Source organism: Dermacentor albipictus, chromosome 9 (genome assembly GCF_038994185.2).
Source record: "Dermacentor albipictus isolate Rhodes 1998 colony chromosome 9, USDA_Dalb.pri_finalv2, whole genome shotgun sequence".
NCBI lineage: Eukaryota > Metazoa > Arthropoda > Arachnida > Ixodida > Ixodidae > Dermacentor > Dermacentor albipictus.
This window is the reverse complement of record NC_091829.1, coordinates 62,947,669-62,970,494: the sequence shown is the minus strand read 5'-3', so window position 1 is coordinate 62,970,494 and position 22,826 is coordinate 62,947,669. Positions and strand designations below refer to the sequence as shown.

Sequence of the window (22,826 nt, the reverse complement as noted above, 5' to 3'; positions counted from 1 at the left end):
AGACTATTTTCGAGACTGAGGACAGAGGGTCCTGATTTCAATTGAGACATGCAACTTGCTCTTGCACTGGTGAAATCGAGCCAAGCACAATGATGTCTCTGTTACCGTTTATTTTTTGCGCTCTCACCGGACAAAGAAAGGAAGCGCTGATTGGGATCAAAGTGGGGTCGTCTGGGCGGGTCAGAATGCTGCAGCTTGGTTACACAAGCACTTCAACTTGCCATCTTATCGTTATAAGACGCGCATGCGCACTCCGCCTAGCGTATCACGTGTCGCAGTTACGTATCGTGCGAAATGCTAACTCCCTTCAACCACACGCTAAAGAACGGCGGGCTAAATAGCTGCTGCTCGGCAACTGCTTAACATAGTGCTACCTAATACTGTTCTTGTGGCCTTTGGAACATTTTCGTTTAGGTAAAAGTATTTAAGGTATTGCCACCTGCAGTAGTGGGGACAGTGCAAAAAATAGACAGGAACGACTAGAAGGCAGAAGTGTGTGTGCTAACACCGCCCACTCGATAGCCTCGTCCCACTGCCGCTGTTTTTCAGGGCTCAGCTGTCCTCATGAAACGTCGCCAGTCCATTGAAAACACCGGATTATATAAAAAACTAAACTCTCAGTTTTTACGTACCAAAATCATGATCCGATTATAAGTCACGCCATAGGGGTCAACTTCAGATTAACTTCGACCACTCTGATTACTGCCAGCGTAGGCATGCTGCATTGCCTCGGAAACTTGGACGTAACCCTGTTTCATTTTATGAGGCTTAGATGAGTATGTTTCCTTCTCATTCTTTATATTGTTACGTCCAAACGCGTCAAAGGGACGTGGGGATCAAGAAGAGAAGGGAAGAGGAGAACGAAGACTGTGCAGCGGCCATTCCTGTTCTTCGTAGCCTGCCGTTCCTGCTCTCGCACGCCTCAATAAACCCCTTTTCCCTGTGCTTATAACAAATTGGTGGACAGTGCGGGGTACACCTCGTAACCACGGAGCCTACGCTGCTACAACTTCGCCGAAGCCGTCGACTTGCCGGACTTCCGCCACTCTCACTTGCCATGCCTGAATACGCCTGCCAGATTCCCGAAGGATCTGACGCGGCTTCAAGGCCAACACCTGGTGTTCCGTGGCAATACTACCGGGTGCCACTCACTTTCGGAGGAAAAGCCGGAGAAAATGTCGACAAGTGGCTCACAAACTACCGAAGGGTGAGCCGGTCTAACGGTTGGAACTCGACCGCACAATTGTCCAATGTAGTGTTTTCCCTCACCGCCACAGCGCTCGTCTGGTATGAGAATCACGAAGACACGCTCACTTCATGGGAGCTTTTCGTCGAGGAGCTCAGAGCGTGTTTTGGAGACTCTAGCGCAAAAAAGAAACGCGCTGAACACACGCTTTCGCAAAGAGCTCAGATTCCCGGCGAGACATGTACGACTTATATCGAAGAAGTGCTGAAACTGTGTAAAATATTCAACTCTCAAATATCTGAAGATGACAAAGTTGTACATTTGTTAAAAGGAATAGCCGAAGACGTCTACAATTTTTTGATCGGCAAGGAAAGTTTGGATTCCGTGTCTGACGTCATTCGCCACTGCAGGACCTTTGAGACGCTGAAGATGCGACGGATAATACCGAAGTTTGGTCGCCTGGCTAATGTCAAGACGGTGGCAAGTGTAGACCCGAGCTCGTGTGTTGACCTTCCATCCACTATACGGCAGATTGTTCGCGAAGAGTTGCTCCATCAAGAAGAGATGTACCGTTGCACACCCGGCATCACTGGCGCGTACTCACCGCACGAGATGAGAAACACGGCCGTTTCGACGACATGGCAACCTACGGTGAACTCAGCGACCATCGAGTATAGGTCTACCCCACAAACGAGAGGGACCATGAGCTATCAAGGTCATGACTACGACCAACGCCCACGCCACACGCACGCCTCCCAGCGGCCGATGCCTAGCCATGATGAATGTCACCCACCTGCTGTCTATGCAGTCGACAGCAACATGCGCGACTACATGGAAGAACATTGCAATTTGAGGCATCTGCCGGTGTGTTTCCAATGCGGTGTCGCCGGCCACATATCGAGGTTTTGCAATCATCGCCCAACAACGCGGAATGGTCGATCCGGATCTTCAACAAGGCCCACACCTCCTACGAGGACTACTCAACAGCCGTACACCACCTCTTGGTCAGCTAGCGTCCCTCCCAGCAACGATTAGTGGCAGAGAAGCTTCCGGAGCCGCTCGCCGGCATCTGACAGGAGTTTGACACCACCGCCAACTTCTCGTGCGCCACGTTTACGTCAATCTCCATCGCCAGTGAGCCGCTCCGCCTTCACAACCGGAAAACTAGCTAGCGCGGCCGATGGGGGTGAGGTCGCTCGACACGTGCTATCGACGGAAATGCCCCCTGCAGTTGCTATGATTAAGAACAAAGTGCATGTACTTGTTGATGGTGTTCCTACAACGGCTTTAGTGGATACCGGAGCAACTGTATCCGTAATGAGTCTCGGTTTTAAAGGTCGGTTGGGGCATAAAGTTGTATTTCGGTGGGACCAGGCTGCAACGTTTTGTGGAGTGAGCGGCGAGTCGTTGCGCCCTGTTTGTGTGTGCACTGCTGACGTATCCTTGGCTGGTAGAGTTTTCGCGACAGAGTTTGTAGTTATTCCCCGATCGACGCACGAAGTGATTTTGGGCATCGACTTTTTGCGACAGTGTGGTGCGACCGTCGATTGTCGCACGGCGGAAATTTGCGTTGATGGCCATGTTTCGTCCGGGCTCTTAGAGGAGACTTGCAGTCAAGGTGAACTTTGTGTATCTGCAGATACTACTGTGCCTGCGTCCACCTCTGTGTGCGTGCCAGTTGTTTGTCGCGGTGAAGTTCCAGACAGTTTCGGTGCCTCCGTAGAGCCAATGCTTCTAAATTGTATGAAAAAGAACGCTTTTGTCCCTCATTGTGTGGTTTCCATTGGCAACGGGCGTGCTGGCTTGTGGACGGCCAACTGCTCAGCAGAACCCGTCCTGCTTCCAGACGGCTTGAAACTCGCCTACTTTACAGAATACACGTCTTCGTCCGTAGCCGTACTAACAGATCCGCCGTGTGAACCTGCTGACCTTCGCCACGTCTCAGACAAAAAGCTTCTGTCTATGATAAACAAGTCACTCAGCACAAGGGAGCGCCATACCTTGGTGGATACGCTTTCTAAGCATCTGTCAGTGTTTGACTTTGCGCAGCCGGACAAAGCGTTCTCGATTCCCGAGTCACGAGCACGCCATACTATCGATACGGGATCTGCGCGCCCGATCAGGCAAAAGCCTTATCCCGTGTCGCCTAACGAGCGGAAGATAATCGGGGAAGTGAGTTACATGATGAAAAATGGAATAATACAAGAGTCCTCGAGTCCTTGGGCAGCTCCGGTCATACTTGTCAGAAAGAAAGACGGTAGCTGGAGATTTTGCGTCGATTATCGAAGATTAAACGCCATGACTAAGGAGGATGTCTACCCCCTGCCCCGGATTGATGATGCAAATGATTGCCTGCATTCGGCCTCTTATTTTTCTTCAGTGGACCTGCGCACAGGATATTGGCAAATCCCTATACACCCGGCAGACAAGGAGAAGACAGCCTTCATAACCCCGGATGAATTATTCGAATTGAATGTGATGCCATTTGGGTTGTGCAACGCTCCAGCAACCTTTGAAAGGTTTATGGACACCATTCTGCGTGGGTTAAAGTGGAACATCGGTATGTGCTATCTTGACGACGTTGTTATATTCGGGCGCACATTCAATGGTCACAACACGCGCCTGGATATTGTCCTCGACTGCATCAAAAACGATGGCCTGGTTCTGAACTCCAAGAAATGTAACTTTGGTGACCGTCAAACCCTTGCGCTGGGTCATCTTGTTGACAAAGATGGTATCCGACCTGATCCCCTCAAGACGGCAGCTGTCGAGGCATTCAGTGCACCGCAGTCAGTGAAGCAACTTCGTAGTTTTCTGGGTCTTTGCTCTTACTTTCGCTGATTTATTCCTGGTTTTGCTGACGTCGCTTATCCTCTGACAAATCTGCTACATAAAGACGCACGGTTTGAGTGGACACCCGAGTGCGATTCTGCATTTCGTCAGTTGAAGTTCCTGCTGACCTCCCGACCTATCCTTCGCCACTTCAATCCTACTGCGCCGACAGAAATCCACACAGATGCTAGTGGCGTTGGTCTGGGTGCCGTATTGGTCCAACGCTATGACGACCGTAAGCACGTGATTGCTTACGCAAGCCGCTCATTAAGCAAACCTGAACGGAATTACACGGTGACAGAGCAAGAATGCCTCGCTGTAATCTTTGCGGTTCAGCGATTTTGCTCGTACTTGTACGGACGCCCATTCCAAGTCGTCACAGACCACCATTCCCTGTGCTGGATCGTGAACCTTCGCGACCCTTGTGGTCGCCTTGCGCGCTGGGCTTTGAGGTTGCAGGAATATAACTTCACTGTTTCCTACAAGAGTGGCCGGAAACACGCTGACGCAGACTGCCTTTCCCGTATGCGGCTTGCCATGACGGACTGCGACGCAGACGATTTTGATCATCTCGTCGCTTCCGTGACACCCGCTTTTCCAGATATTGATGCGTTCAAAACGGAACAACGGACAGACACTAAATTGGAGCCACTCTTTACTTCTGCCCATTCAAGTGCAACAAGCAGCTACTGTGTACGTGACGGGCTCCTGTACAAAAGGAACTACTCAAGCACAGGTGCACGCTTCCTTCTAGTGGTGCCGGAGCGTGTCCGGCCAGCAATCCTTCAGACTATGCACGATGACCCTACCTCCGGGCACTTAGGCACTGTGCGCACACTTTGTCGCATTCAAGAACGCTTTTACTGGCCCCGGATGCGACATTCGGTTGAGTTTTATGTCGCCAGCTGGATACAGTGCCAACGTCGGAAACGCCCAACCACTGCCCCATCTGGTCTCCTTCAACCTGTGCTGCCTTCCAGCTCACCCTTTCGGCAAGTTGGGATTGATCTGTTGGGCCCTTTTCCAAAGTCATCTAATGGGAACCGCTGGATAATTTGGATTGGATAATAGTCTGCGCCGACTATTTCACACGCTATTGCGAGACGGCGGCTATACCATCAGCAACTGCTACCGAAGTGTCGCTTTTCTTACTTTACGCTATTGTTCTACGACATGGACCGCCTAGTGTTATAAGCGACCGGGGACGTCAATTCACGGCGGATATAGTGGAAGAGCTTGTGCGTTTGTGTAACTCGCACCTCAGGCACTCGACGCCGTATCAACCGCAAACGAACGGCCTCACTGAGCGCACTAATCGAACGATCACAAATATGCTTTCCATGTATGTTGCGTCCAATCACAAGAATCGGGATGAAGTTCTACCGTTTATTACTCACGCATACAACACCGCCAAGCACGAGACAACCGGCTACAGCCCCTTCTCCCTTCTATATGGTCGGCCGCCCCGCTATACGCTCGACACAGTCCTCCCTTTCTACAACCACGACAATCCTACGGTCGCCGATACGTGTGCCTCGCTGAAGAGGCTCGGAGACTTGCGCTTCTTCGGACTTTGGCATCACAAGAAAACTCCAAAGCCCGCTACGACGCACGACATCGCCCTGTTACATATAACCCTGGTGATCTCGTTTGCCTTTGGACTCCCACAAGGAAGCGCGGTTTGTGTCAAAAGTTGCTGGTAAACTACGATGGACCGTATGTTGTCATGGACAAAGTCAGCGAAGTGAACTATACTCTCGCGCGCCTCACGAACACTGGTAGACGTTCTGCTAGGACACAAGTCGCGCATGTCGCATGGTTGAAATCATGTACGCCACGGCAAGCAAGTTGACTCGCCCAGGGGGCTTTGTCTGCGAGGGGAGGTATGTTACGTCCAAGCGTGTCAAAGGGACGCGGGGATCAAGAAGAGAAGGGAAGAGGAGAACGAAGACTGTGCAGCGGCCATTCCTGTTCTTCGTAGCCTGCCGTTCCTGCTCTCGCACGCCTCAATAAACCACTTTTCCCCGTGCTTATAACAATATATTTCATAAAGAGGAGTGAGTAAGCAGCTTACAAACCTGGAAGTTTACCTCACATTGCAGCCTGTTAACAGGATGGAAAATCGGGCGAACTTGTGTAGATTCGTGGTTGTGGTATGGGGTGTGCACAGGGCTGTGTGGTGTTCTCTCCTTCATACTCTGTCCGTGTCCGGTCGCACACTTGCAAGGAATGAAGTTTGTCAAGGCCAGCCACGCCGGCCGAATGCGCAAAACTGCTGCTGCAGTACCTGTTTCAGCCATGAGAGCTAGCCTTACCAAGGAGAAATTACCCAGTAGAAGCACGATTGTTACACGAGTCGCCATCGCTGCCTTGTCTGAGTTGCTTTTTAATGGAACTTTTCTAAATGTGACCTTACGTGGCACAGTCTTCAAAATTGGTTGGTGCTTCCTCCATGCCAGCGTGGCTTGTGCTGGGCCTTGCATGATCGATGTTTCCGATGAACACCAAGTGCTGGTAACTTGTGCTCCCATTTTCAGTGACACCTTTATGGCATAAAAGTATAGTAAAGGTGTTCATTCGCCTTAGGGAAAGAGAAATTAGTGGGAAATGGATACTGCATGCTTATTGTGCAAGGCAAGAAACATTTAATGAGAGCAGCATTCCGGGCAAGTTGGTAATCCATTACTCAAATGATCTTGCGCAACAAAGCACAACATGGACGATGGAGGACGACACACCAAGCGCAAGCTTTCAACTAAGTTTCAACACAGCAACAATGTAAAGAATGGCTCTGGTAGTTTTTTGGCAATTCATTGTCGCGATCATGGTTACAAACCTCTTGAGGACCAACGCACTGTTTCCCGTGACAGTACGAAGCTCATACGTGAAGTACCTGAAGCGCAGATGATCGAAAAATTGGGTGATAAGTGTGTTAGCTTCCCTTCTTTGGCTCTCACAAAAGAAGAACTAAGTTTCTTACAGGCGGCATCGCATGACTCGTAACTATGTCACATGAATGCACCGTTCATTTTTATGTAAGCGCATGTGCCGTCTACACTGCTTAACATGTATAAAATCGGTTTTAGTGGTACAATAAACTTAGTTGAACGTATGCGCTTGGTGTTTCGTCCTCCCACGTCCATGTCGTTTTTTGTTGAGCAGCGTCATTTGAGTAAAGAAACATTTAGTGGTAGGAAAGCTGTACTGCTGTGCTTCCGTACGCGGTGCTTTCTTTCTGCAACTATGGCCTGAATGCGTGCGAGAAACTCGTGGCGATGAGGAAGCCGAGCATGAGTAAGAATATGCAGTATTCGATTCTTCTGAAGATTATCCCGTTTTATCTCAAACCGCACGCAGAACACAACAAGGCTAAAAGGAAAAAACGACATGTCAGTTTCTTGTGCGTGGAACCCTTCACCCATTACATTTGCTGTGTTATCCAGTATTAAGCACAGTAGATGCCTTACAAAGTTCTTTTTTTTGTTCATCTATTACGAGCAGCAGACATAGGCCGACGCAGATGACGACAAAGAAAGATTGCGAGGCCGCATTTCTACAGAGGGTTTTTATATTTTTGTTTTACGTATGCCAATATTTATTGACCTTCTGTGACAGATCGGTGGGTCATCCAACGAGGTACTTGCCTTTTAGAAACTGGTTATGCGAACCCATTTTGGTGACTCGGGTAGCTGAAGTTGCTAAGCACCGGCTGTAAGCACTGCATGTTTAGCAGCTCATTACGAATGCTAAAACGGCTGTCCTCGCCAATGTTCCTGTGTAGGCCATCAAGAGAATATAGGACAACTATCAAAAAGATTGCTCAAGGCGCGTATGTAAGAGTCGTATTGCAGACACCAGATCAGCTTGGAAAGAAATGCGGAAGTGTCAACTCACGGCACAATGCCACTAAACGGTGCAACGGCAAGCGTTAAAGCGCATTAAAAGTGGGGACTCGATGGAAAAAAACATGGGGTTTTACGTGCCAAAACAACTTTCTGATTATGAGGCATGCCGTAGTGGAGGACTCCGGAAATTTCAACCACCAGGGTTCTTTTAACGTCCACCTGAATGTAAGTACAATGGTGTTCTCGCATTTCTCCCCCATGCGGCCGCCATGGCCGGGATTCGATCCCACGACCCCGTACTCAGGAGCCTAACACCATAGCCGCTGAGCAACTACGGCGGGTTGGACTCTATGGAGAGCGCTGTAAAGATTATAGCTATGTGGGTACCTTTCCTATACCTGGGCAGAAATTGCGTGAAATTGAAAAAAAAAGGAAAATGCAAGAGACATAAGAGGCGGAAATTACGGCAGAATCCTCGTGAGGATGACCATCGACGCTACTGCAATTAGAGTTTAAAACTGCAAGGGACAAGCCGCATTGTTGAATACACCTTTGTTTACAGTAATAAAAAAGCGGGGGGGCGGGGTGGAGTTGGCAAAGAATCTTCATGGAATTGTTGCCCCTACACGCCTGAGTCTCTGCGCCTTGGTACGTCACATAAAATATTAAATGCGGATTCCCAACCACCGGAACTAAAGATTTAAGTTTCATAATCTTTGACTTTGGAGGAACTACAGTGTGATTACATAGGCGTAATTTAAGGAACTCATTTTTTGTTGTCTGAAATTGTCAATTTTATCAGTCGCGCCGTTAAGCTCGCAACGTTCGTCAGGCCTGCGAAAGTGGTTGCGCAGATACTGACAGAAAGAATAATGCTTGGCTGTATCCATGGAAAACTACTCGCCTCACAAAAAAAATGTTCAGTTTGGAAGGCCGGTGTATCAGCATGGCGTAGATTTTCTCGTTAACAAGGAGTTACAATTTTGAAGTAGTGGCACATGCATCGGAAATAGTTGGGTACCAGTGATTGGTCTTCATTCAATACAAATAATCTTAACGTTTCAAAAGCGCATAACTGGGATGTTTGGTAAACATTTACGGCAACAGGGAGCAAAGAACTACCCGACAATTTTGGATTCTTTCTCTGTTTTCATTAATTTGTGAAGGTAGTTTATGCTGCAGCTGCGACATGACTTGCTTGATATGAAAGAACCAAGAGCTTAAATATAAACTATCTTGGGCTGCCCCAAATTGCATGCTGTATCTTCTGCATTGGGCGGCCGCGGGATATGTCGGCTGCTCGTAACATGCTATGTGTGAGCAATTATTACATTGTGCCGAAAACGTCAGAGTAGCGTTACGACCCTCAAGTAAAGACATCTGAAACGCCGCCCTAATTGTGCCCCTTAATCTGTATCCACATCAACGCACTTGCTTTGCCAACCAGCTTGATCGGATTAAGGGAAACATTATCGCAATGTCAGGACGACGAACTACTCTGAGAGTCTGCTTGGCAAATAAAATTGTAGTCCAATGCTCAAGTGATGATTCCATTTACGAGTGAACTAATCACTGCATGGCATGAGCAGTCTCAGATTCTGCCATTATCTGGGAGCATCCTTTACCAGCTCACCGATACAAGAACATATTCATGCAAAAGCTTCTGCTGGACAGGTTATGTATGAATTTGCGTATATTCGGAGAAGCATAAATTTCACAGTACGGACAGTTATAAGCTGGCTCATGCGGAAACCTCCTTGACGGCTCTGGTAAAGTGCATACGTGTGCGCCATAAATGTACCGCTGCCACGGTACCATAGGGGCTCTACGTTTCTATTGAACTATTTTAGGAAGTTCCACAGGTCGCAAATCAGCATTGCCTACGTACCCTCGACGTTGTGAGTCCAATCGGTTATCGGAGTCTGCTCCATGTACCACTGGTAATGCAAGGCGTAATCAGGAAGGCTGCAATTAATAAAGCATTGGTCAGACAATTCCCACCTGTGACAAAAATGGTTCAAGTTATGTTTGATTAACCCAAATTTCGCAAGAAGTAAAGTCGTGTTTTGTAATCTCGCTACTTGCAATAGTTCGTTCTCATCAAAGACTGGCTGTACTTGCTGGCATAGCGCGAATAGCACACTCGGGGCAATATACGGTGCAGAGCACTCATCCATCATAGTCGGAACGGCACTGTCACTTGCACGAACAGTGTCACTTTAACTGTTAAAGTACTTACAGCGACTCCTATGTAGGTTGGTGTATAGAATTTGAAAAATTCCCATTTGCAGCCACCGGCTGTGACATGGCATCGCCGTGCTGAATTTGGCGTTTTCACGCCAATTACAATGAGTTAAATCCATTTGGCAAGTCATCAACATAAATGGATTAAAGCATACGTCGAGGAATAAATGAACGTACGAAATTCGTTTTTCACAATAACAATGATACAAGTAGGTCGCCTACACCCTGCTAACCCAGTATTCTCGATGTATGGCCTGGGCGGAACATTGGCAGCACTAACATGGTACATGCGCTTAGATAAATACCTTTCTATTACCTTATGGATGCTGACCTGAATACCCATTTCCCAGAGATAACACAAACTTCCGCAGGGCCTGGTGGGGTGTCAAGTGTTTTGGATATCAAGAAACAATGACAGAAAGAACTGTTTTTAAGCAGGAGCGTTACGGATGTAAGACACAATCCGCACGAGCTGGTCAGTTGTGGATCGGCTTTCTTTAAAGCACCGTTCGTGAACACCAAGTAGTTTGTTTCGTTCAACATAGTAATAGCCCACGATTGATCATCTTTTCTAATAGATTACACGAGCAGGTTCATAACGCTAGGGGCCGCGTACATGCCATAGAAGATGTATCCTAACAATGTTTCAAGAGGGAGACATAGATAACCTCTTTACATGCCAAGGAAATAGATATTGTTGCCCACATTGTGTTCAAAACGAGCGTAGACCAATTTGTGTATAAGGATGAAGGTGGTTGATTATTTGCGTACATGGTCTGATCAGTTCCCAGAGCAGACCTATCACGAGTTCTTTAGGACGTTGCACTCTAGGTAGGGCATGAGTGTATATGATGCTATGCACATGTCTATCGAGGTGCATGCTTTATCTCAAGCTGAAGAATTTCACCTCGTTATCAATAAAGGGGCATCCACAACCGAAGAAATTACAGCGAAAATTACAGCGAAAATCTCCTCTAAGGGAGCTATGTACATTTATAACTCTAAATACTATATAGGTTGCGGGAAGTTCATCCATGATAAATAAATGAATGAATAAATAAATAAATAAATAAATAAATAAATAAATAAATAAATAAATAAATAAATAAACGCTTGTTATCAGTTTGCAATACAGCGTGCAGCAACACATACTGGGGAGGGGGGGGGGTAGGAGAAAAATCAGTCTTATACGAGCGCTTGACAAATCTCTCAAACCCATTCATAAGGCTCTGAAGCGGTTTTGTGATGTTGGTGGTTGGGAGGGATGTAATTGGAAGTGATTGTAACCAGCTTACCGAACAGCATTGACGGGACAGCAACTGCTTCAAAAGTCGTTCGTAGTTGTAATTGATGGCAGGGAATCCCTTTACTTACTATTATAGCCACACCACCTGACGAGGTGAGTCCATCGTGGCAGTCTTTCATAAAAATGACATTGTCTTGGAAAGGGTGTGTGGATATGTTAAGCGTGTTTCCTGAACACGCATAGCTTTTAAGAATTGATAAATCATGGGGGTTTAAGTGCCAAAGCCACGATTTGATTATGAGGCACAGCGTAGTGGGGGAGTCCGGAATAAATTGGTCTACCAGGGGCTCTTTACCGTGTACCTAAATCTAAGCACGTGCGCGTTTTCTCATTTGGCCCCCATAAAGATGCAGCCGTCATGGTAGGAATTTATTCCGGTGAACTCGTGCTTAGCAGCCGAACACCATGACCACTAAGCAATCACGGTGGATCGCAGCACTTTTGGACTAATTTTCTGAATATGTTCTTTGACATCATCTAAATAGTGTAGAAGTCTCGTTACATTCCTCTGGAATTTCGGTGTGTACGTACGTACTACAGAACACATTTGTGCGGCTTGTCTAATATAAGACAGCTAAGTTAGCTTACAAAGTTCTTTTCGTTTCGTATGACGCAGGGTTACTGTTAGTTATACGGGTCGAAGTGAACCGGTGTTGCCGTTCGACTAGGAGTCGTGTTGAACGCCCTTCTTGCAAGCGGTGGTTTGGCAATGCCTCGCGTTGAGTGACAGCATCGTTAAGTTCCACGCACCGAGAAGTTGACGAGCTCTTCTCGGATGGCAGAGCAACGCTGGCTGCACCCGCCGAAGGGGCTGGTTGCCCAACATTGGTCACACTCTTCGTTGGCGAGTTTGCTGCGGCACTGTCCGTTTACACACGGCATCAGCATAGCCTATGCAACGCCTCTCTAGGAGGCGTTGGCCTATGCTATGAAGAAATGAGAAGCGTCTTCTTGCATTCTTGATGCGCATTCACGCGTCCTTTGTGCATCTTTACGCGTCCGTGATGCGTCCTTACACGTCCCTGATGTGTCCTTACGCGTCCCTGATGTGTCACCACTCGTATTAGATGCGTCTTCACGCGTTCTTGAAACGTCCTCACGCGTCGTTGAAGTAGGTGCTTTCTTTTGCTTTTACACTTATGACCTATTTTTCTATTTTCTATGCGGGATAAAATCGCAAGTTGGCGCGCGGTCGCTGTCGCACTCCGCTCAATGACAGGGGTGCTTTATATAAAGAAATATTTCGAAATGTTGGTTCACCTCGCGGTGTCTTTCGTAGTGAACGATACTTTCTCGATGGCAGCGGGGCTCGTACTGGGCCTGGCGTGATCCGCACTGGCGGTGGACACCACAGGCGCATCATTCGTGCTTCCACTCACAGTGGCATCTGCGTGGCCCGAAAAAACAGCAGAGGTGTTCATTCGTCGCTGTGGAGGCGTCATTGAAAGAGCCGTGAAAAATAAATGGTGGCATGCAGTACGTTTTAGTTGGGCTTTAGGTGTACGTAATGCTAGCTGCTTTGTTGGCGTGTGCAGTGTGCTTTTTCTTTCAGAAATACTGGAATTCGGTGCTCGGTGCAAGCAAGAGATTCGCATTGACGCAAGAGACAAGCACGATTAAATTTGTAGCATGGTAATGTTTCTAAAAATGAATACGCTGTAATAATGCAACAGGGTAGAACACAACCTTGTTCTAAGCGAAAGACGACAGGTCACTATCTTTCATCATCATCATCATCATCATCATCATCATCATCATCATCATCAGCCTGGTTACGCCCACTGCAGGGCAAAGGCCTCTCCCATATTTCTCCAACCCCGGTCATGTACTAATTGTGGCCATGCCGTCCCTGCAAACTTCTTAATCTCATCCGCCCACCTAACTTTCTGCCGTCCCCTGCTACGCTTCCCTTCCCTTGCAATCCAGTCCGTAACCCTTAATGACCATCGGTTATCTTTCCTCCTCATTACATGTCCTGCCCATGCCCATTCCTTTTTCTTGATTTCAACTAAGATGTCATTAACTCACGTTTGTTCCCTCACCCAATCTGCTCTTTTCTTATCCCTTAACGTTACACCTATCATTCTTCTTTCCATAGCTCGTTGCGTCGTCCTCAATTTGAGTAGAACCCTTTTCGTAAGCCTCCAGGTTTCTGCCCCGTAGGTGAGTACTGGTAAGACACAGCTATTATACACTTTTCTCTTGAGGGATAATGGCAACCTGCTGTTCATGATCTGAGAATGCCTGCCAAACGCACCCCATGCCATTCTTATTCTTCTGATTATTTCTGTCTCATGATACGGATCCGCAGTCACTACCTGCCCTAAGTAGATGTATTCCCTTACGACTTCCAGTGCCTCGCTGCCTATTGTAAACTGCTGTTCTCTTCCGAGACTGTTAAACATTACTTTAGTTTTCTGCAGATTAATTTTTAGACCCACTCTTCTGCTTTGCCTCTCCAGGTCAGTGAGCATGCATTGCAGTTGGTCCCCTGAGTTACTAAGCAAGGCAATATCATCAGCAAATCGCAAGTTACTAAGGTATTCTCCATTAACTTTTATCCCCATTTCTTCCCAATCCAGGTCTCTGAATACCTCCTGTAAACACGCTGTGAATAGCATTGGAGAGATCGTATCTCCCTGCCTGACGCCTTTCTTTATTGGGATTTTGTTGCTTTCTTTATGGAGGACTATGGTGGCTGTGGAGCCGCTATAGATATTTTTCAGTATTTTTACATATGGCTCGTCTACACCCTGATTCCGTAATGCCTCCATGACTGCTGAGGTTTCGACAGAATCAAATGCTTTCTCGTAATCAATGAAAGCTATATATAAGGGTTGGTTATATTCCGCACATTTCTCTATCACCTGATTGATAGTGTGAATATGATCTATTGTTGAGTTGCCTTTACGGAACCCTTCCTGGTCCTTTGCTTGACAGAAGTCTAAGGTGTTCCTGATTCTATTTGCGATTACCTTAGTAAATAGTTTGTAGGCAACGGACAGTAAGCTGATTGGTCGATAATTTTTCAAGTCTTTGGCATCCCCTTTCTTATGGATTAGGATTATGTTAGCATTTTTCCAAGATTCCGGTACGCTCGACGTTATGAGGCATTGCGTATACACGGTGGCCAGTTTCTCTAGAACAAGCTGCCCACCATCCTTCAACAAATCTGCTGTTACCTGATCTTCCCCAGCTGCCTTCCCCCTTTGCATATCTCCCAAGGCTTTCTTTACTTCTTCCGGCGTTACCTGTGGGATTTCGAATTCGTCTACACTATTTTCTCTTCCATTATGGTCGTGGGTGGCACTGGTACTGTACAAATCTCTATAGAACTCCTCAGCCACTTGTACTATCTCATCCTTATTAGTAATGATATTGCCGGCTTTGTCTCTTAACGCATACATCTGATTCTTGCCAATTCCTAGTTTCTTCACTGTTTTTAGGCTTCCTCCGTTCCTGAGAGCATGTTCAATTCTATCCATATTATACTTCCTTATGTCAGCTGTCTTACGCTTGTTGATTAACTTCGAAAGTTCTGCCAGTTCTATTCTAGCTGTAGGGTTAGAGGCTTTCATACATTGGCGTTTCTTGATCAGGTCTTTCGTCTCCTGCGATAGTTTACCGGCATCCTGCCTAACGGAGTTCCAACCAACTTCCATTGCACACTCCTTAATGATGTCCACAAGATTGTCGTTCATTACTTCAACACTAAGGTCCTCTTCCTGAGTTAAAGCCGAATACCTGTTCTGTAGCTTGATCTGGAATTGCTTTATTTTCCCTCTTACCGCTAACTCATTGATCGGCTTCTTATGTACCAGTTTCTTCCGTTCCCTTCTCAGGTCTAGGCTAATTCGAGTCCTTACCATCCTGTGGTCACTGCAGCGCACCTTGCCGAGCACGTCCACATCATTTATGATGCCAGGGTTAGCGCAGAGTATGAAGTCTATTTCATTTCTAGTCTCGCAGTTCGGGCCCCTCCACGTCCACTTTCGGCTATCCCGTTTGCGGAAGAAGGTATTCATTATCCTCATATTATTCTGTTCCGCAAACTCTACCAATAACTCCCCCCTGATATTCCTAGTGCCTATGCCATATTCCCCCACTGCTTTGTCTCCAGCCTGCTTTTTGCCTACCTTGGCATTAAAGTCACCCATTAGTATAGTGTATTTAGTTTTCACTCTACCCATCGCCGATTCCACGTCTTCATAGAAGCTTTCGACTTCCTGGTCATCATGACTGGATGTAGGGGCGTAGACCTGTACAATCTTCATTTTGTACCTCTTATTAAGTTTCACAACAAGACCTGCCACCCTCTCGTTAATGCTATAGAATTCCTGTATGTTACCAGCTATATTCTTATTAATCAGGAATCCAACGCCTAGTTCCCTTTTCTCTGCTAAGCCCCGGTAGCACAGGACGTGCCCGCTTTTTAGCACTGTATATGCTTCTTTTGGCCTCCTAACTTCGCTGAGCCCTATTATATCCCATTTACTGCCCTCTAATTCCTCCAATAGCACTGCTAGACTCGCCTCACTAGATAACGTTCTAGCGTTAAACGTTGCCAGGTTCATATTCCAATGGCGGCCTGTCCGGAGCCAGTGATTCTTAGCACCCTCTGCAGCGTCGCAGGTCTGACCGCTGCCGTGGTCAGTTGCTTCGCAGCTGCTGGGGACTGAGGGCCGGGGTTTGATTGTGTTGTTCATTTCATTTCAGTTTATTACCTTAGAGGCTCCAATAAATGGAGCGTTACATAAGGGGTGGCAAGAATAAAAATACATAGTCACAATAACAGGAAGTTTTTACATTTTCGATGAACTTGGATGGGCACATAACGACAGCAACGTCGTTAAGAAGGCCGTTCCAGTCTGCAGCTGTGCGAAGAAAAAAAGAATTTGAAAACGTGACAGTGCGTGAGCGTGGACGGGCAACCTGTAGCTGATGGCTGGTGCGGTGAGATATGCGTGTAGGAGGAAGGATATAAGGTGGGATGAGCATATGGCTATGAAAGAATTTGTGAAATAAAGATAGGCTAGCAATGCGACGACGGAGCGATAAGGGGGATAATGCGGATGGAGTTTTTAAGGAGGAAACGCTGATGTCAAAGGAATATGATGAGTAGATGAAACGAGCGGCGCGATTTTGTACAGATTCAAGATCATTAATTAGGTATGCCTGATAAGGATTCCAAATAGGCGATGCAAATTCTAGTTTTGACCTGACAAATGATTTGTAGGCTAACAATTTTACATGTTGAGGAGCGTGATGCAGCGTGATTCATATAGGAGGTTGTGGTCAAGTACTGCACCAGGGTGGCCAATCCTGCTCTGGTGAGGGAGTGCGTTACCGGTTCTGGTCACCGGGATCAGGCCACACTCCAGGCCTCTTTATGCAATTTTATCAACACGCGTATTTTCTTTTATGCGAAGCATATTACGAGAGCTCAACCCAGCTCCTCAGGCGCGGCGGTGTCGCCATGAAACCATTTGACACCGTGACGTCACGACAGAGGAGAAGTGGCTTTGGCTCAACTCTTGCAAGACGGGCTGGGTGGGAATCGAACCAGGGTCTCCGGAGTGTGGGACGGAGACGCTACCACCGAGTCACGAGTACGATGCTTCAAAGCGGTACAAAAGCGCCTTTAGTGAATGCGGTGTTGCCTGAGAAACGAGCTGTTTCTAAGGCGTGCGTCTCTTGCTCAGGCGCACATTTCGTTGCCGCGCCGAACGCTGCTTTGCTCGACGCGCACCGCGTCCAATGCGGGGCGCGTAGTCGCTGCCCTGTAGCCCATTGTCTTACATCCCTTGGCGGGTCTACGGGAACGCTGTCGCGTTCCACTCTTGAAGGCGAAGCAGTAATGCATGAGTTGTTTCTTCGTCTAGCCGAACCAAATATAGCCAAGCAACAGCAGTTCACCAGGCTAAACAGTGGTTCAACAACTAAAATAAAGGCTAGTATGCTTCGCATCCTGGGCTTCACCTTACCTAAGACACAGCCATTTTTTTTTAATCCGGTGGAAAATTGCCGGCACCGGGATTCGAACCACGGACCTCTTGCACGCGAGGCGGGTGTTCTACCTCTACGCCACCGCTGCAACCTTCAACCGGTCTTGATGTGATAGATGCAAGCTTCAAACGATAGTGGGCTATTCGTTAAGAGACTGGCTATCCTATGCATATTTATGCTTTTTTTTGATAGCCACTATCTTTCAGTGCGCTACAAAGGTCGAATCTATTTTTCCACTTTCCAGCAAGAGGCGTGTTCCATGCTTCACTAAGGCCGCAATGAAACATCTATTAAATTCAGTAAGCAGCTTCTGGCACGCACTCAACTTGCCTTTGTCAAGAAGGACGCGTTCCTTTATTGTAGAGCTGCTTATGTAGAAACGTGCAAAACCGAACTTCAGCGCGGACGCTTCTGTCTAGTACTTGCGAGCAGGGATATTGTTTTCCTTGGTCACGCTTGCACCAACATTGATGTAGACTATCGAATGTGAAACAAATTAATAAAATCTTGTAACAGCCCCAAGCTAACTTATTGTTCAGACGATAAACATCTCTAAAGTAGTATTGAATGCTCCATATTTTGCGAAAAAGGATATCACGCTTGCCACTCTAATTGAGCAATAAAAACGATGTCCTAATTTTAGAAAGTACATTTACTGATACCTGTCAATCGACAAAAATGATACTCAGCGTTCTGAAGTTTACCAGAATGTTATAGCTAGGTCTTTTGAAAAACGCTCGCAAATATTTGTCATTTCAGTAAATTGTAAATTCATCAATGAAACTTGGCTGCTTTAGACATTCTAAACCATGCGGTCCACAGTACTGCGATATTTGTTTTAGGATTAGAGTAACTAAATTGCTGACGTGGTGTTTCAAATTCTTAGAAACACGCCAATTTCCGGGAATTTTGGCACACCATCCAGGCCCTAAATAGATGATTGCATGACTACAGTCACTAGAACATTCTCAAATGGGACGAACATCGTTAGTGTAAGTCTAAGAGTTGTTCTTTAAGGCATTTATGCTTTTTTATGTTGAGTAGGAAAATCTGAAATGTCCCAGAGACGACGCTTCCCATTCAAAAGAAAATTGTTTCGAAAGGTTGGGCGTTGCCGCGTAACGATGCTGTCTAATGATGTCACGAACTCGCCTGTTGACACTTTCATTACGATTGTACCTCGATATTCACTACCTTATGTGCAAAAGTGCACCTGCAGCTTCTGCATCTCGCCAGTATATTACTAGCAGTAGACAGTCTGATCGTGTTGTTGACAAAGGAAAAGTTGACAGAACAAGTGAAAAAACTGTATTCAAGCTTGAACACCCAGGAAAGCCTGGTCTTGATGTGATAGATGCAAGCTTCAAACGATAGTGGGCTATTCGTTAAGAGACTGGCTATCCTATGCATATATTTAACTACGCCTGTAGCTGCAGTTCTTAAGAATGCACTTACAGTTAGCTGTGCATGTTTAACAACTAATTTTAAACAAAGAATGCCCGTGATGCTCTGCACGCCTTCGATACCTATCCCACTAAATGAATGCATGAATAAAGCCTTTATATTAAGGAAGGGGACGGCTCTAGGCCACTAAAAGTCCGCCCAATGCGCATATGTGAGGGTGGTGTGGCCGGCATCTTATAACATGAGAAAGGCTTGGAGAATTACAATTTTACAAGGCAGTATCATTGAACAATGTAACAGCAACAATTCCGCCACGTTGCATTAAATATGATGACCGCAAATGTTGCATAATACTAATAGGGCATGGCTGGTTTTCCGTAAGGTAGACAGAGAGCTGTATTAAAGGTCCCCTCATGAGGTTTGGCGGTGGTAAACACACAAGAGCGGCTCACAAATTAAGTTATGGCTACAGCGCCTCCAGCGTATAAGCGGCTGCGTGGCAGGAAACAGTTGAAAACAGAAGGCCACGTGCCCTTACTCTGGAAGCAGCCGCGCTTTGAGAGAGCCGGTCAATGTGAACTGCTTGCAACGGCACCGACGACTGCACGGGAATTTGGCTGATCATGCAATGACGGAATGCGCGCAATCAGATGTACCTTACGATAAACATGTATCGAAATAAATGATAGAGGCGGGGATCGCCACGTTTACATTATCCAGGCCCTTTGATCCTGTAGGGGAGAAGGCAAGCAAGGAACGCCGCTTAAGAACGCCATTCGATGCAGAGAGGAAGAGTGTTTGCAAGCAGTAACACTCGCCTGCTGATGGCACAGTAGCAAGACAGCTCGATGTCATCTATCCTCTCCCATAGCGAGTGTACTCGAGAAGTTGTATTACCGAAACGCTCCCTTGACGGTGACTTTGCAATTTCCAGTGATTAAATTAAATTTGCAATGGCGCCCGGCAAGAGACCCTTTGATGACAGGATCATCCAACAAGCATTTACCGTGAAGTATAAAACATGCGGTTGGCTTGCTACTCATTGCAAAGCTTGTTACTCTGACCCCATTCCAAAAAGAAATGCATAACAAAACGAGAAGCATCGATTGCCTTTGCGAATGAATCTATCGCGTTGAAAGTGAATTTATTCGGAACTTGAGGCACGTAGAATATGCGCAGTGTCTCTGTTAGCACTCAATCCATCTGCATGAATATTGCGATAACTGCACAAGCAGCAACCGAGAAGGTGAGGCTAGTATGGTGTCGGTATGAGCAATAAGTGCACCGCCCTCATGATGAATGGAAATGATGCCTCCTCTGGGCTTTGTTAAGCATCTCCGCGAGTGGTATCGATGGTTCAAGGCCATGCCGTACGTACCATTGACGTCCGTGGCATCGGTCTTGCGGTTCAACGCCTTTAACGCGTCATTGATGTACTCGTCAATATACCTGGAATGAGACATACATATTGGTCTTTGAGCTCCCAGTTACGGCGGAATATATCCGAAGAATGTTTTTGGCAAACAGAATTTAGATCAAGGGAACTCCTGCTTCGTTAATGAAGGCTGTTTCCGTAATGCATTGTTTTATCAAAATGGTGGGTGAACGGCACGCTCTTAAATTATGCAATTTCCCAAATGATGACATGAACCACGAAATATAAGTAAGCAGCGAATGCTAGAACCAAATTTAGAAGGTGGTAAGCTGCAAGATAACGACCTAATTATGTACTCTTATCTCTTCCGAGGTGTCCTTTTTAGACTACGTGCCTGTAGCTCTACGATGGCATGCGAGTCAACTGGAAAGCGCTAGTCGAACACATTGCGACAGAACTGCCGTGCCATAAGCGGCGTGGGTAAACAGTGCGCGAGTGCTTAAAGTTATGTTTCAGGTTATGTTCATAAAATTATGCTTCATGTTAGGTTTCACTACATTATATTAGCTCTCGTACAGGGGACTTGCCAGTCGGCCGAGTCGGTCGCCCAGCCACGTACGCAAAAGCTCTGACAGCCTGCGACCACCCATCTTAAGATTTGCGGTCGGCAACCGTTCTCGCCATTTCACGATTACGTTCGCCCACTCTGCCCACGTCGCCGTTCGCAGTTGCACCAATGTAACGCGGCCGTCGCGTCGTCCCGGTAGTATTTCCCGATATACCCGAACATGCCATAAAAATGAACGCTGCGTTCATTTCGAAGACATGGCATTTTTCTTCAAGCGCACCTTTTATATTTGCTGAAAAACGAGTACCAGCGAAAATTTAAGAAGTTTGTTCACTTGGTCACGCATCTCTTGCGTTTTTATCAAGTCGTACTACTTCTGCGATATTTCGTGATGCTCCAGGAGTATGCTCGCTCGATCGGCAAAGGAAGTTTGACGTAATGTTCTATTTATTTAGGTCCTTGTGTTTCACGTTTCCAAACCCCGCTCTCGCTATGACGGCCTCTTGGAGGGATCGCGGAAATAAATTTCACCACCTGGGTTTCTATTATGTGCACGTAAATCCAAGTACCGGAGCCTTCTTGCATTTCACAATCACTGGCGAAAGACCACTACGGCTTGTGCATTACCCATGATGTCGAGCTAAGCAGCGCAACATCCCAGCCAAAGGGCTACTGCTACAAGTGGGCGATGCGGTGATCAAACGCAATCTAAATATATATACATATACTTTGATAGAAACATTTACCTCCTGTAGAGGCACTGCTCTTTACCATAACCACAAACAGCCACAGCCACGCTGCCTGTAAGTTGTCCTCGAAAACGTCCACTTCGATGTGGGAACAAATGTACGGCTGCTAAAGCCTGTATTCCAGGTTGTTTCTGCGGCTGAAAATATCCAACGAGAATTTCACGAACGGGAATACTCACGCAAGGTAATCGTCGGAAGTGCATAAGGCACCCTCGCCGCCTTCATGGCTTTTCTCCGGCATTGCTTTGTCGATGAAGGTAAACGCAGGAAGCATGTGTCCATCGTTCCTTTGTTCATTCATGCCTGATGCTGACGCCCCGGAGTACTAGGGTCTTTCTGAGAAAAAACGTTGTTGAACGATCGCGCATGCGCACTCCATGCCAAGGATGAAAGGGAACCAGTAAGACGTTGGGCATATGGGCAACTCGAATGATATCGTAAAGTCCATCTGGAAAAAAAACAGACAACAGAGTGCGCCACTATGTCGACGCTAAAGTGCTAATATTCGAGCACTAGAAGAGGAGCCACAGTGACACATGCTGTACTGGCATCGAATCATAAAAGCAAATTTAAGTGAAGCCCTCGCCCAGCCGAAAACCGTAGACATGAACATGTGTTTGTCATTGTTTCTTTCAGGAGTAGTGCTAATGATACTCGGGAGATATTGGAAGTCGTGGCGCAACTAGCGAATACACCTAATGAAAAAAAAGGCGACTCAATGTTTATACGAGGGCAAATCAGAACGTCTTTTCCCCTATATATTTAGGCCGAATTACGCTTGTAAATGCGAAGTCAACATGCCCATTCTCAACGGCGTACCTTTCTTGGACCGGCCCAGACTTTTCTCCCGGTAGTTCCGCGACACGGCGCTTCTGTCAGGTGCTGAAGATGGCGGTTGTGCTTCACACGTACACGGAGAATGACCAAAAAGTGTGATTCGTTTTCTATGAAGCAAAGGATGAACGCCCATCGAAATCCACAGGGAAATGCAGGCCACATATTTGAAAGGGTGTCTCACTTTGAGCAGTGTCAGGTGGTGGTGTGAGTTCGGTGCAGTAGAAGGTAATCAAAAAGGAGAGAGCTGTTAATTTCTCTGCTCCACAGCTCTTTAGCTACACCAAATGATTAGGGCGTACTGCACCCAACTCGCATGGAGAGTTAGGGGGTTTAAATTCCGATGCGGCCGCAAACCAAACGATTTTTCTAATGGATCCGTGCGATATAAAGCAGCAACAGGGTTGCGAAAATAAACAGCTGAAGCTAGCCAATATTTCTTCCTTTGCCTTTTCTATTCTTATCGAGTGTATCACG

At 46.8% G+C, this 22,826-nt stretch overlaps 1 protein-coding gene across 7 annotated transcripts in view; it reads right to left on the bottom strand.

Moving 5' to 3' along the window:
* LOC135919805 (zinc finger protein 625-like) overlaps window positions 1-22,826 on the bottom strand; it is a 134,690-nt gene that overhangs the window by 22,092 nt on the left and 89,772 nt on the right. Inside the window, exons 1-5 of one of the 7 annotated variants that reach the window (XM_070526146.1) lie at window positions 21,695-21,963; window positions 20,202-20,272; window positions 12,674-12,800; window positions 9,752-9,828; window positions 6,435-6,561 (exon numbers count right to left, since the gene is read on the bottom strand). In XM_070526146.1, coding sequence (XP_070382247.1) covers window positions 6,435-6,561; window positions 9,752-9,828; window positions 12,674-12,800; window positions 20,202-20,272; window positions 21,695-21,816 — 524 coding nt within the window. In that variant the 5' untranslated portion in view covers window positions 21,817-21,963. Of the gene's footprint in view, window positions 1-6,434; window positions 6,562-9,751; window positions 9,829-12,673; window positions 12,801-20,201; window positions 20,273-21,694; window positions 21,964-22,826 lie in introns of those variants that run through there. The other 6 variants (XM_065453742.2, XM_065453745.2, XM_065453743.2 and 3 more) reach the window with 6 other exon arrangements.